This window comes from Mauremys reevesii, linkage group 8 (assembly GCF_016161935.1).
Source record: "Mauremys reevesii isolate NIE-2019 linkage group 8, ASM1616193v1, whole genome shotgun sequence".
NCBI lineage: Eukaryota > Metazoa > Chordata > Testudines > Geoemydidae > Mauremys > Mauremys reevesii.
In genome coordinates, this window is record NC_052630.1 from 29,443,837 (window position 1) to 29,458,607 (window position 14,771).

General features: G+C 42.3%; 1 protein-coding gene across 2 annotated transcripts in view; it reads right to left on the minus strand.

Annotated features, from left to right (window-relative positions):
- SLIT3 (slit guidance ligand 3) overlaps positions 1-10,168 on the minus strand; it is a 781,907-nt gene extending 771,739 nt beyond the window's left edge. For both annotated transcript variants that reach the window (XM_039485327.1, XM_039485326.1), the window contains exon 1: positions 9,017-10,168. In XM_039485327.1, the coding sequence (XP_039341261.1) occupies positions 9,017-9,201 (185 nt within the window). In that variant the 5' untranslated portion in view covers positions 9,202-10,168. The remainder of the gene's footprint in view (positions 1-9,016) is intronic.
- Between the last annotated feature and the right edge of the window lie 4,603 nt (positions 10,169-14,771).

The window sequence follows — 14,771 nt, forward strand, 5'->3', positions numbered from 1 at the left end:
GGCACACTCACATATAGGTCTGGTGATATGACATTTTAAGATATTTCAATGGGGGTTTTTTTTGGGGGATACGGGGTGGACTGATTGCGGCCTCACAACAAGGCTTATCCACCTCAGCACTCTGGTGAGCATTCTAGAACCATCCCTTTTAACTGCAGGGAAGTTATCTACAAACTGAGGTGTTACCAGGATGGAATTATGTTTGAGGAGGATGCAAAGAGGTGCACAACTTGGAGTTAAAACAGCTCAAATCACAGAAAAGTAGGAATTTAAGATTACACAACTCGTTTGTCAGTGTGGAATTACGGAGAGGAAGTCAGGCGGGAAAAACAAAATCACCCTTTTTCTTGGGCTTTGAGAACTTGGAATTAGTTTTTCACGTTTGTCAAAATAGTTCAAAATTAAATATTTTCAAAGCACAAGGAATTCGGTATTTACATGAACTTTAAATGCTAAATGAAAGTTCAGTGTTGTCTTCAGCCAAAGTTAAAAAACTAGAGCTGGATGGAACATCCCGGTTTCCAGAAATACAGTTAGAAAGTTACAGCAGAGTAAAAGAGTTGGATAACAGTACAGCTGGGACCAGAAGGGGAGCCTGATATATTTAAGTTGCATACAAGAATTTTGTTTTCCTTTTTACAGGCCTGTGTGTATATCCAGTGAGCCCAGGGAAAAGCCAAGATCTTAAGCAGTGGGGCTTCCTCTCCTCATCTTGATGCAGGAATGAGAGAAGCTGGATTCCTCTTAAATCTCCTACTCACGAGAAATGGTTGCCATTAGGCCTAGGCCAGCCCAGCTGCTGTTCATTTCCAGGGACCAGGTGCAAAAGCGGGCAGCCAAAGGAAATGAGGCACTCTGGGTATCTGGAACTACGTAAAGGGACCTGGAACAACTAAATCTTGGGTCACTTGAGCCAGCAGCTCCTAGGAGGCATCACATCCTGACTCAGTCTCCGGAACAAGCTCATAAGCTGAAGTATGTGATATTTGCCATACTAAGACTTAAGCTGTTAAAAGCCAGTAAACAGGGGTTTGTTACATGTTTATATGGTGTCCCCATTCCCCTGCCATTATCTGGAAACCTGAGGTTATGTCTACACAGGCCCACAGCTTGGACTAGAGAGGCGTAATCTGCAGCGTGCACTAGTATGCTGTTCTCTGACTTTCCCATGGCTATGCTGGGGAGCCAACTAAAAGCACTTATTTCACATTAACGCTGTCCTGTTTAAAGAGTACCACATTAACATAAATTAAGTACCTTTTAGTTCACACCTGTAATGTCCACATGGGGGAGTTAAAACACTGCATGCTGACACACACTGCAATTCACACCTCCATAGTCCAAATGACAAGGCCACATAGACAAACACAGAGTATTTTAGCCATCCAGAAGGGCCATCCGAGGAATACTAATCATGTTGGATGTCAGTGTCCATACCATGATCAATGCTTGAAAATTGTGATACATTAAATAGCTAAATTATGCTGATATTCCTGTACAATTACTGACTATAGCCACATGATGCTCAAATTAATCCATAGTGATTAATGTTGTTACAGCAAATACCAAACTACTGAATAATGACTGGATCTTTATTTACATTACTTAAAGGCTAGCCAAGTTTTTCCTGCCTTGTACATTGTCCAGTTACTGTAGGTATTTTCATATGGATATGGTGATAATGCAGATATTTTAAAAATCATTTTGAAACCATTCCATTAGGAAAAGATTTTGTGTGTGTGTGTGTGTGCACGCGCGTCAGTGCCATCAGTCTGAATAGGTCTGGAAGGGCTTCAGCAGGTAACTTTAGCCTGCTTCAGTGGGATGCTGTGACATTTCTAGTGAGACATGCAAGTCTCCCTTACGTGACTTAGGTGGTCCAAAATGGCGTCCTCTGCATAATATGACCTTGCATGCACTGCATGTGTGAGGTCATGCTGTGCAAAGGATGCCATTTTGCTCTACAATGTGCATTCAGGGGCTGGACAGAATTGTCCCAAGGGGTGGATCTGGTCCGTGGACCACCAGTTGGACCATATTTTTTGAATCCTAGGGCTTGTAATGCATGCCTTTCATACACAGCCTCATTTTCTCAAGCCAGTGATCAAAAAAGCAGCACATGCACCATTTAAATTATTGGATATGCCTAAGGAAAAAAAGACGGAATAGCTTTCTTCGTAAAGATAGCCTCTTGGCCTTTTTTGCTGTACTTCTTTCAGCAGTGTCTTTGATATGAGCTTAAGTTTAAAAGACTAAAGGAGCTTTAAAAACTAGATGGGGTCAAGGAAATAAAAATAATATAAGCCTCCAACTAACATCCCTACTTTATTATTATCTACTGTTTCTAAGTTAACTTTTCACCCCTCCTCCTGTAACAGAGACACCCAAGATGACAGACCACCTCTGATCTGCTGTTGGCATAAGGAGACTATTAAAGTTTCAGCATCTGACAAGAGAGTGCAAAGTTGTGCACATTGCTAAACCATGTAATTACTGATATTGTGGTTGCTACCCTCGTCCTCCTTCCCCTTCCATTGTTTAGACAATAAACAACTATAATATAGTGAGACCATGATCCAGCAAACATGCACATGCTTTAATGTATGCACATGAGAAGTCCCATTAAATTAGGAAGGCAAAGACATGAGTAAAATTAAGCTAAGGTTTTTGTTTTTGTTTAAATCAGGGCTTTAAACAGCATGCTCTTCTGAACACAAACGGTCTCCCCTTACTGGCACATGGCCTAGTACAATGGGTCGTGACTGGGGCTTTTGGACACTACTGGTATATACATAAGTGAATAATAATCCTTAGTGATAAGACTTCTTGAAAGTCAGAATGTTAATCTGACAATCAATATATTTAAAATATTTGCATATATTTAAAAAAATGCTCTGCAGTAATACAGAAGTATTGAAGAAAGGAGCTTGGAGTAAGTGACGTGACAAACAAAGCTGAGTAGGCTGAAAAATATTACAAGCCAGTGCGACCTCGCAGTTCCATTCACTCAGGCCAAGAAAACCACAATAATATATTTATACAACAGAAACCCCAGACCACATGAAAAAATTGCATAGTATGCTGATGACTAAACTTCCAAATTGCTCCTAAATATCGACATACTTGAATTAGCTACTCAAGCATAGTGTAGGAGAGTGATTAGCCTTGCTATGGAGAGTGAAACAAAAACTTTGCTCTACCAATTCAGAACAGTAATACACCACCAAAAAACTTACTATTTAACAGGAGAAGGAGGAGACACTGACTGCTGAGGAGCCAGATGTGCTAAAACATCATACCTAACAGAAGCTAGATCTGAGCTCTATGTAAATTTTGGTTATGTTTCTCAATCTTAAACATCTTCAGATTTGGAGTAGAAGGGTATTATGTGGTCTAATGGGACCAGTGACTGGCTGTGACATGGTGCACCAGTCAATGCACATGTGCCTCAGTTAGGGTGACCAGATATCCTGATATTATCGGATCCGTCCCAATATTAGATGCTTTGTCTTATATACACAACTATATCCCTCTTACCCCCAATGCCCCCAAAAAAGTGTCCCGATCTTTCACACTTGTATCTGGTCACCCTAGCCTCAGCCTCCTGATTTGTAAAACTGGGCTGACTGACTAATTGTTATGTGCTTTGAAATCATGGATTTAAAGTGCCATAAGAGATAAGTCTACCGCGCTTCATTACAGATCTAGGTTTCTGTCCTAATTAAGTTAATAAATTCAATTTGACATGGTCTGTCTTGAATAGCTCACAGCATCCCAAAGTGATATAAGCACTACACAAACAAAATCACAAATTATGCTGTGGCACTAGATTACAAACAACTTCCAAAAATAAGTATTAGAAGATAAGTCACTTCCCTACACAAATGCATGTCAAGAGTCAAATTTTTAGATTATCATCATATGATGGTTTCATGAACCTCATATAAAAGGTAAATTAACCATCAAGCTGAAAAGCTAAAGGCATTTTCCTATAAAGCAATATTCACAAGCGAATACTAGCATATCACAAAATAAATAAATTGGCCTTGGGCATGATTTTATCTGTACAACTAAAGGTTTTAACTCTAGAAGTAGCTCCCTCTTCGTAACATGGCACAGCCAATCAAGATTCCACTGAAAAAAATATATAGACTATAATATGAAATTGTACATGGAAATAACAGCACTTCCAGAAGCTGATTACAGCATACCAGCTCAGTTAATTAACCAAGTATAGTCCTATAGAACATTTTGGTAAAGTAAGATATGTCCAAAAAGCTGAATGTGAAGTACATCCTTACATGTGCTATGTAATTTCTAAATAACCAATATTTGCTTAGGTCAATTATCCTTCACCAGAGCCACATATATCACTATTTACTGTTGTCTGTACACAGTGACTCCTCTGTACAGAAGTTGATCATAGTGCTTAGCTTGTTACTAAAGGCTGATAAAATTTTTAAACCAGTAATTTTCTCCATTATTTAGGGTGCTTGTAATGTAGTTACATTCACTTTTCAGGATTTTGTTATGCAAGCCTGCAAAGACTAAATGTTTGTTTAAATATGTAAGTTACCAGTATGTACTTAAGCCAAGAACAAAGTAAGATGTCAAGTCGCGCTTTGCCAATGCTACTGATATACTTGTTCATGAAGAAAATTTCTTTAAGGAGCATCGGTTAAAAAGCTAAAAATCCATATTTTAGAGCCCATTTCATTTTGTTGAATGTTCTTGTCTGAGGTTTTGGGTAGAAGGTTTTCGTAATACAAAAGGTAAATGCAACATCTGTTTACTCCGTGCTTCACGGCAAATATCTTCATTTCAACTACCATTCATTTCCTCTGCATTTAGCCATATCTTTGCTGCACGGCTACAGTGTTTGTTTAGCTTTGCACATAACACTGCTAGCACAAATTAAATTTATACCAGACTTTTAAGGGAAAGGGACTAGCATAAAATGTGCTGACACTATGTAAAATGCAGCAATGCTTATACTCTAGATTTGATACTGCAATTTTTTACAATTTACTATGGAACATTAAATTGTAAAAAGTTTAGTCCAATTTTCGTCAGGATTATATCATCTTGGTGACCACTGGTTGCTCTGCAGATTGCAGCCCTTGGAAAGAGTTACCACCACCAATTTTCTTTCCAAGAGAAGCAATTTCCAGACATTAAAAAAATAAAGCATAAGTTTCACATTCATTATTAAAAACCTGTCAAAGCAATGACTTTATCATACTAAAAAACTCTAGTGACTTTGCATTTCTCTTGATACAGGTAGATTTGTGCTAGTTAATTTTAAAGAACAAGTGTAAAGCATCCATTTCTTTGGTGGAATGCTTTTCTCAAGGTCTCCTTAATGTTACATTTTTCGTTTATTTTTCATTTGGATTCATTTTAAAACAAAATTAAAATAATATTTAGCCTGGCTGCAATAGCCCAAACATTCTTGAAGGTCTGCAAAACCATAATTTTAAGAGCTTAGTGTGGAAGTATTTTAAGTGATACTGTTAGATCTATTGTCAATTCAAATCAAAACAAGCTGCAACTGGCATTTTACGCCATATTAAGGGAAGGTTCCATCCTTTCTGCAGCCAGGTAAGATATAGGCTGAAAGTACAGTGGCATGCAAATAGCTGTCAAGAAACTCATGAGAACAACATTTTCCAAGGTATCTTATGAACCACAGCTATTTGTTTCCTGACCTGGGTGACAGCATTATCTTTTTACTAGTCAGAAGCCAGTATATTAAGCAAAACAGTAGAAAACTACAAATCAATCATCAGAAAGGTAGCTGTGTTAGTCTGTATCCACAAAAACAACGAGGAGTCCAGTGGCACCTTAAAGACTAACAGATTTATTTGGGCATAAGCTTTCGTGAGTAAAAACCCACTTCTTCAGGTGCAAAGCTTATGCCCAAATAAATCTGTTAGTCTTTAAGGTGCCACCGGACTCCTCATTGTTTTTACAAAATCAAGACAATCTAATGTCACGCACAGAATTAGCAGATTGCCATGGAGCACACAGAACTGAGTGATATAATCACTCCATTCAAGTTTCACTTGTCATTTTTCAGGCAATTGGACCCCTTAGTAGGCTCCAAAGTTTAACAGAAAAGTTAAGATTGAGAGTAACTGCCTAGGGTGGCTCCAAGATATAGTGAGATTCTAACAGCACATTTCAAGCCCTGAGCAATTATTGAATACATAGAATATTTATGGCTAAGTGAACAGAAAACAGGCATTTATTTAATAGGTAGAAAAACATGGCATCGGAATGAGTTCCTGGTCTGATGAATTTGGATATCAGATGATATCCAAAAAAGGCCTTATTTCCAACTGTGAATTTCAAGTTCACTTGATAGAGTGCTCCCATTCTGTTCACTCTCTCTAAAGCATCTGTCACTTGACATTGCCGGGGACTGGATACCAGGCTAGATGGACCGTTGGGCTGACCCACTATGGCCATTCTTATGCTCTTATAAATTAGTGTAATTATCAAATCCAGCATAAGAAAAAAAGTTGGTTTATTATACCACTTTAAATAAGGAATCAAAATAGACAAGTATTTTTAAAAAGGTTATATTTCAGCTGATACTCTAAAAACAGCACAAATGGTTCATAAGATACTATCAGCATCAGTAGAATAAAACATTGAAGAAAGAATGTTTCTGGTAGATAGGATGCAGTAAAAAAATATAGACTCTAATATACATCTTCTAGATAGTCCTCAAATCTTATTACAGTGCAGTCTGTATGCTACTTTCACAAGCTATCAGTTAATACTATGCATGAGTGAATACTGGCAAGTTAATAGTCTGCATTAATAACTTAAGAAGCTCTCCATTTACACATTATAACAAAGATCATTCGAGATACTGTATTACACCAATGAGATTAATTTTCCGCAAAATGGTCTTCAATAGTTTTATTTCTGAGGTAAGTTAGAGTCTTCAAGTTTTATCAGCCTATTATAAAAGAGTACATTTGTGGTAAAGGATTAAAACTTTACTGTTTTATAATCTATACTGGATATTACCACCACTTAGTACATCTATAATTTTGCTGTATTAACCACTTGTACATGCATATAGATGCATAGAATTTATGGCCAGGATGGACAATTATAATTTAGCCTGACCTCTGGCAGACCACAAGCCATTAAATTTCACCCAGTAATACCTGCATTAAGCCTATATCTTGTGACTGAGCTAGAATATATATTTTAGAAAAGTCTAAGTCAAGACTGGATGTCTTAAGTGACAGTGAATTCACCCTGTCCCTAGTAAGGTCCAAAGGTCAAATACCTTATTGTTAATATTTGCACCTTATTTCTAACCCAAATTTAACTCATTTCAGCTTCTAGACCTTGAATCTTGCATACAGAATATGCACATCTCACCAAGTTTATGAGTTGTGCACAGCATATGAATTTAGGGCAGTATATGGACCTAGTGTTACTCTTGTCGACTCTGTATTCTGCTACTAGGTTGAACTCTATTCTCTAGATTCCAAGGGTGCTGCTAAACAGTGTCTCAAGTTCCAGATAAGAGTTTTATGCAACAATAGATGTTAATCATTTCCAAAACACTGACATTCATTTGCTCAGTTGGTGTTAAAATGGTCTGTGCGCGAAATTGCCAAGTATCGCTGGATTGCCAAGTATGGAAGATGGGAAGTTGTGTGGTTTGTAAGATAACAAAACTGCTATCATTAAAGGGCTGTTAATATTTCCATTATGAGTTGCATTTGTGGACGCATTAATGACCTTCATAACAGTTCACCCTGGGCTGAATCTTAGCCTTTGAGAGTTGAGCCCAGGAGAACTTTTTGCTTAGTCACAATTCATCTGCTTCTTTTTTGGTTCCAGGAAGGTAAAACAGTTTGAGAGTCTGAACTTTCACTAAATAAACTGACTCCATGAGCCAAAATGAAATATGGTGGGCAGTCAGTCCCTACATTGGGCTGTGTTATCTGCAGAACAGTTCCAAACCACTGAAATATATTTCTATGGGACAGCTAATTTTTCAAACGTTAAAAAACTTAACTACACTTCAGTTTGGTTATCATTGGCAACTAACTATGGAGCTGCAATGACGTTCTGACAAGTGTTCAGTTCTACACATCTCCATTACATATTGTGTGAAATACCTATATGCCATATGCACTGTAGTAACCAGTGTCAGAGATACTTCCACTGTGCTTCAAGGGATCTCCGGCATTCCATTAAGGGTTAATTTAAGATCGAAAAAACGGAGGCATTCACAAAGAAACTTTAGCCTCAAGATAGCAAATTAAGAGTGCATTTATGGTGTATGGTCACAAAGCCTTAGAAAGCATTAGGGCCCCTATCTCCTCCTGTTGCACTCAGGTCTTGTAACTCACGCTGTCTGAAATACCCCACCACACAGCAATATCTAGGATATACCATGAGGGGAGTTAAGGACTAAGTGACAGGCTTCCCCCTAACATTGCCTTGCTCTGTCAGTTTAAGACAGAAACCAAAGATTGTTTTAATGCAATCTATTATCCATTTTACTTTATTTCTGCCAGCAGCTGATGTTTCCATGGGAATGCAGTCACTGTGCTGAGAAACAAAGCAAGAAGGAATCAATACTAGTCTCCAGGTGAAAGCACCCAGATTTTTAATCATATGTTAAATCTCCTGGAGTGTTTCCAGGGCTAACCCACCTCAGTGCCACAGCCAGAGAGTTTTGAAGACCTTAACAAACTAGTTACTGCAAAACCCACAACGGTAAGATTTTAAACGTAAGTTACTGCAAGAAACAAGAACCTGACACACAGGGCTTGATTAGCATAGAAGCAGGATCAAAGCGGCTATAACTTCCGAAAGGTTCCTCCCCCTCCCTCCTGCAAACGTGAATCTGTGCTTGATTATTTAAGCTGTTAGGACTGTGCGGGCTCGGAGTCTGCACCGATATGAATCTGCAGGGAATCTCACCAAGAGCGCTCCTACAAGTACTCTCGAAACCTAATATGTGTGTGTTACTTACAGTCTCTCTGCATTCCTGGGAATACCCCGGGGCACGGTTTTCAGTCCCAGCCCATGACAATCCACGTTGGAGGCAGAGCAGGTACATTTATTGGGGCATCCTCCAACAGGCATCCAAGCCACAGAGCTCCAGAAGCTCAGGATCACTCCCAGCCACAGGGATGCACGACTCCCACCGAGCAACATGGTCTCCTTATCCCTTCCCCGAAGGGTGCAAAAGGATGCAAGGGCAGCCAGTCCTTAGAGGTGGGAAACCCCAGCGACAGAGAGTGCAAAGGGCTGCGAGGGGCTCTCAGCACAGCCCGAGAGAGGCCACTTCTCCTCGCATCTCCGCTCGCGCTCCTGGAGCGCCACCCAATCTTCCAGGGAGATCTGGGGGGAAAGGTTATGTTCCGTGGTGCCTTTCAGGTTTCCCGGTGTTATCTGACCGGCACCAGCCGGCGAGGAGTTTAGCAGCGCTCCAGCCAGAGGAGTCCGCAGATGAAAGGCGAGCAGGGAGTTCAGGTAAACAGAGCTAACCATCCATCGGGGAGTTCGGCAGGCAGCCCAACCTGGCAGGGCAGGTAACCGCTGGGGGAGGCGATGGCGGAGATCTCAGAGCGCTCCAGCGGCCAGTTGCTCAGTCCCTGCCTCCTGCACCCTCGCCGCTCCCATGCCAGGCCAGCCCCGCCGTGCCGAGCCGAGCCGTGCCGAGCCGCGGGATCGGAAGACACTGGACGCGGCTCCCGCGGCGGCCGCCTTCCCATTCACTGCGCGCAAGGCGGCCAGGCAGACACCAGAACCACGGGGGCCACTCCGCCCCCCTCTCCTCCCAAAATATCCCGGCCAGCTCCCATTGGCTGCCGAGCCCCTGACGTCGGCAAAGTTCTGAACTTCGGGGGGAAGAGAGGAGGCGGCCGTGTGGGACCTGGCGTGGCCCCGGCCCGAGCCATGGCCATTGTCCCGGGCGCTCTGCCGGGCTCTGCGCGCGGGGCGGCCCCGGGAGGGGCGCGCTCTGCAGCGGGGCGCAGGGAAGGGCTCTGCGGCGGCCCCCGCCGGCAGCACTGCGGGTTGGGGTCCCCCCCCGCCGGGAGCGGCCCCGGATCGGGGTTCAGGCAGGAACGGGCCGGCTGCAGCAGCAGCGCCCCCAAACCGCCCGGCGCTTCGGCGTCCTACCCACCGGCCCCAACTTTCTCCCTCCCCAGGGGCAACTCGCCGCCTCCTTTTGTTGCCTTCTGTTCTCTCTCTCTCGTGCTGCCCTCTGGCGGTGAGAGAGGCGCCTAGCTCCGGCTCGCGGCTCTTAGGGACGCCTGCCAGTGACGGGGAATTTGTTCACCTGCTCAAAGTACGCGGAGTGCAGCAGGTAGGGGGTTCACTCCAGCCCCCGGGAAGGGAGATGGGGCTGACCTAGGAGACAGTGCTCCTCTACTGCTTTCTGCCTTTATCACTCCTTGGTGCCACAGCTAGTGTTTAGTCTGTAAATGCAGTGTGGTAAGCCTGCAACAGCTAGTCTAGGTGCTTAAGCTGTATTTCCTGGTATCTGGGGCCAATTGTAGCGGGTAGCAAGCAGAGCAAGTGCCCTGGACCGCATGCCACAGCTCTCCTCCCCCCCCCCCCAGTTGCATCATATCTTTGGAGTGACTGTAGGTAAATGTAATGCCAGTATTACAGCAATTTCATCTCTAAAAGGGGAAATAATTCACACTAAAGCAGAGGATTTCACACTGTGGGGCCTGCCTCCCAAGGGGGTGTGGAAGGGCCCTGGGGGCTGTGAGCAGGTTTCAGGGACTCTGTCAAGCATGGCCTGCATTAGACTTGCTAGAGCCCAGGGCAGAAACCGAAGCCCTGCCACACACAGTACTCCAGCCCGGGGCACTGAGCTCCACCACCTGCAGCTGAAGACAAAGCCTGAGCCACTTAGCTTTGGGGAGCCCCCTTTGGTGTGGGGCCCCAGGCAATTGCCCTGCTTGTTATCCCCCCAATGGCAGCTCTGGCTTTTATATACATAAAAACAGTTGTGATGGTACAGCTGGGCTATGGAGCTTTCATAGCATGTTTTGGGGGGGAGAGAGGGAAGCTCAGAAAGAAAAAGGTTGAGTATTCCTGCTCTAAGACACCTAGGCCTCAACCTGCTAAAACTACATCCAGAAATGAATGGGCAGCGAGTGCCCACTAGTGTAAAGGAGTGGCCTTTATATAGCTGCAGAAAGGGCAAGTGGATTCAGGTCATGCATATGAGGGATGTGAGCTATGTAAATGCCTAGAGGCAGGTACGGGACTCAAGCATCAGCACGTGATCTGGCTGCTTTGTGCCCCCTCAGCCTGCCAAAGATCACAGAAAGCTGCCTTTGAGAAAGAAAGTGTTCGGGCAGCTCTACAGCACTGCTCTCCCACTTCCCAGATCTGTACAGGAACACAGGTGAGGGCAGACCAGAGCGCATGGTTCTGTGCTTGAAACTCAACTGGCCCTCTCCACAAGGTCACCACAAGATACTTTTAACCTACTTCAATAACAGTAGATGGCAGCAGCACAACTCCTCCCATTGTTAGACTCCTGTAGGACTGAGAGCAGCAGTAGTTATTGCCATGTGTCACCTGCAGAGTCCTGACTACCCACCTCTTTTCCATGTTTGCTTGCAATGTCAAAAGCTCAGCTGCAGTTGTCAGTGACACTCATCTGTATCTCTCCTCCCATGCAAGCCCCAGCACTGCTAAAGTGATAGTCTACAGGAGATTAGCTCCCTGATGAACAACAGCTGGCTCAAGTGCAACCCAGACAGGATTAATGGGAAAAGTGCTCTGAATAACCAGCCAAAATGCTGTTTCCTCCTCACCAGTGAGACCATAGAGCCTCCAGTGGTGGAAGTGGTGTGAATTCTCAGGTTCCTGGTTGACTCATCATTGTGCTTGGATGACCAGACAGCACTATCTCAGAATGCCCTTTTCACCTCCAGTTGACTAACAAACTTGACCTATTATTTCCAGATGAGGGCCTGGCCACAGAGAAGTGTTCACAGTTCACCACCAAATAGGATTACTGTATTCACTGTATCTGACACTGAATATATAAATCCAAAGGCCAATATCAGTGTGGCTGCTTTCCATCTTCATGATTTAATCCATTCTGAGCATAACCCGATATGCCAATTGCTTCTATTGACCTCCAATCTCCTTTCAACAGCAGTGCAAGATCCTAATCTTGAAAGCTATTAGTGGATCAAGCCCCATCTCCAGTAAAAAAACAAAATTAGGTCAGGGGACTTTAGATGAATTCAAGAGCTGATCAGCTTCAGGAAATGCTTCCTCCAGTAAATACTTTCCACCATATCAATTACGACATTAACATCCTTCTATACTCTTCACCCTTCTCCCCCAAACAAACAAAATTAACTCCACAAACCACCAAAATAAATAAAAAAGAAATAAGTAACCCACAACAAGTCTAAGTAAACCAAAGGAGATGGCCAACACACAACTGAACCAAAAGCCAACTGTTTCTACCCCCAATATAGTTTAAAGAGACACACTCCATCAAGGTCACCAAGAACAGTTACTTTAACTGGGATGTGTTCAGGTACTGCGGGTGACCGTATTAAGGACTACAGTAGTAGTGCTGCACTCTGTTATTTGTGGAGCCATTATTTCCCCTTTCTCAAATTTTGGGACACTTGAGCAGATTGCAAAAGGTTGGAAAAAGTATCAATTTCAAGAATTTTAGTACTCTAGTGTGGAGGAAATGAAAACTTTACTCAGCTGGACTTTTAACTATTGTCAATTGCTAGGAACTGAAAAAAAGGCATAGACCTTCTATATGGTTCATCTTGTTTAGTATCCGATGTGACAGTGGCCAGTATCACGTGCATTAGAAGAAAGTGTGAGACACTACACCCTTGTGGCGTAATATAGCCAGAAGGGAAGTTTCTTCCTACAGTGGCTGGCATTCCAATAAGGAAAAGTAGACACATTTTAAGTGAATTCTTTGAAATGCCTGCAGGCTGGAAAACATTTATCTAAAACCACGTCTAATGTAAAAATGTTCGGTGTCTAGTACAACAGAATCATTATCTTTGATTGGGGACTCTAGGTGCTACTGCAACAGGAAAAAAAATTAGTTTACCCCTTTTAGGAACAGCCCTTGCATAAAGATGGGGATGGACTGAACAAACATCTTTCTTCATAATTGTATCTACTTATTGATTTCAGTTTTGACTTATCTTCCCTTTCTGGATACTTTTGGATTTTCTTTAGCTTTATAAAAATATAAAAGTATAAAAGGTCTAAGTTCCAGGGGGAGCATTTATAAATATACTCTGATCTTAACAACTCAGCCAACATGCCAATTTGTGCTCTGAAATTAAAAATTCATCAGGCTCTGGCCAGAGGGGGAAAGGGAGTTTAAAGTATGAGTTTGTTGGAGAGAAGGAATGTAGCTAGCAGTTAGGAATTTGTTAACAGGCTGGCCAATACATTTCTTCCCCCTTCCCCCATCATCTTTAAAGTTAGACGAGCTGTTATACTCATTATGATCACTAACAGTAGGTGCAGGTATAGTGGATTTACTGTATGAGTCTAGCAGAATGAATAAAGAGCTTGTTGATTAAGCTGAAACCACTGGCAGCGTGTCAAAAGAAATATTGCCGGAGTTAATTAAAATTTGTAGGCCTTGTCAAAGATGGCATATACCTGCCTACACCTATGGCAAAGCAGCATCAGTGGCTGTTAGTGTTATGTATAGCGGAAATGTTGGTCCGCAAGCACTTATTAGAACCCATGCCTATCTGGCCTTTATTTGCTTTTCACAAATGTTTGTACAATTTAATTAATTTTTTTAGTTGAAATGAAAAAAGTAAATTTGGAGCCATAGCCAAGGTAAGGGGAGTAGAGTAACATTTAGGTCTAAATGAGCAACAGTTACTAGGCATGGCAGGAAGTAATGAGTAGTTGAAGTTCTTCAGGGCAGCAACAGTCTTATGTATTTGTTTACATCTTGCGCAATGGGGCAGTGAACTTTGCTGAGGCCTCTCAGCAATATTATACCGCCAGCAGCATTCATTTTTCTCTCCACTAGAGAATAGAACTGCCAAGAGACTTAAGGTGATATCTCCACTTGCACCCCATTATTAGGTGCTGTGTAAACTTAAACTTAGAACTCTCTACCACATACACACTTTGAACATCATGTTGAGAAGTAGTCACACAAGAGTTGAAATGTGAGGAGAAAGCAGCAAGAACCAGCAGCAACGTGAGGTTGTTAAAATGAGTAACCATAGGGATAGAGCTACTGTATCCATTGTGGAGTTTCAAATAATTAAAAATTAAACTTGAGTAGTATAGGTTAGAAATTGTAAGATGACAAAAAGAACCTCAAATAGCAGCAGACACTAATACTTCACCAAAGGAAAAAAAATGAAAAGTCTTTAAAGACTCTTGGGGGGCACAGCACCATTTTCTACAAAAATCAAGATAAGGATTAACATTTGCTTTTGGGATATATTGCAGAACTGATTTTTTCTGTTGTGGTGAATACAAGGATATTTCAAGACATATCACTATAGAGAAACGTGACCTGTGCCGATGCTGTGACACAGTCAGAATCATTGTCCGTTTTCCCCATTTCCCCTCTCCCGCCACACACACTTGCTGGGCCAAAAATGAATGATAGTATAACCAAAGCTGAAGTTTTATTTACAGGATTTCTTTCGGAGCATAACACCCCTTTTGCAACCAGGTTAGACTTTTATTCAAGAAAATGTTCCCAGACTCCAAAATTGCCAAAA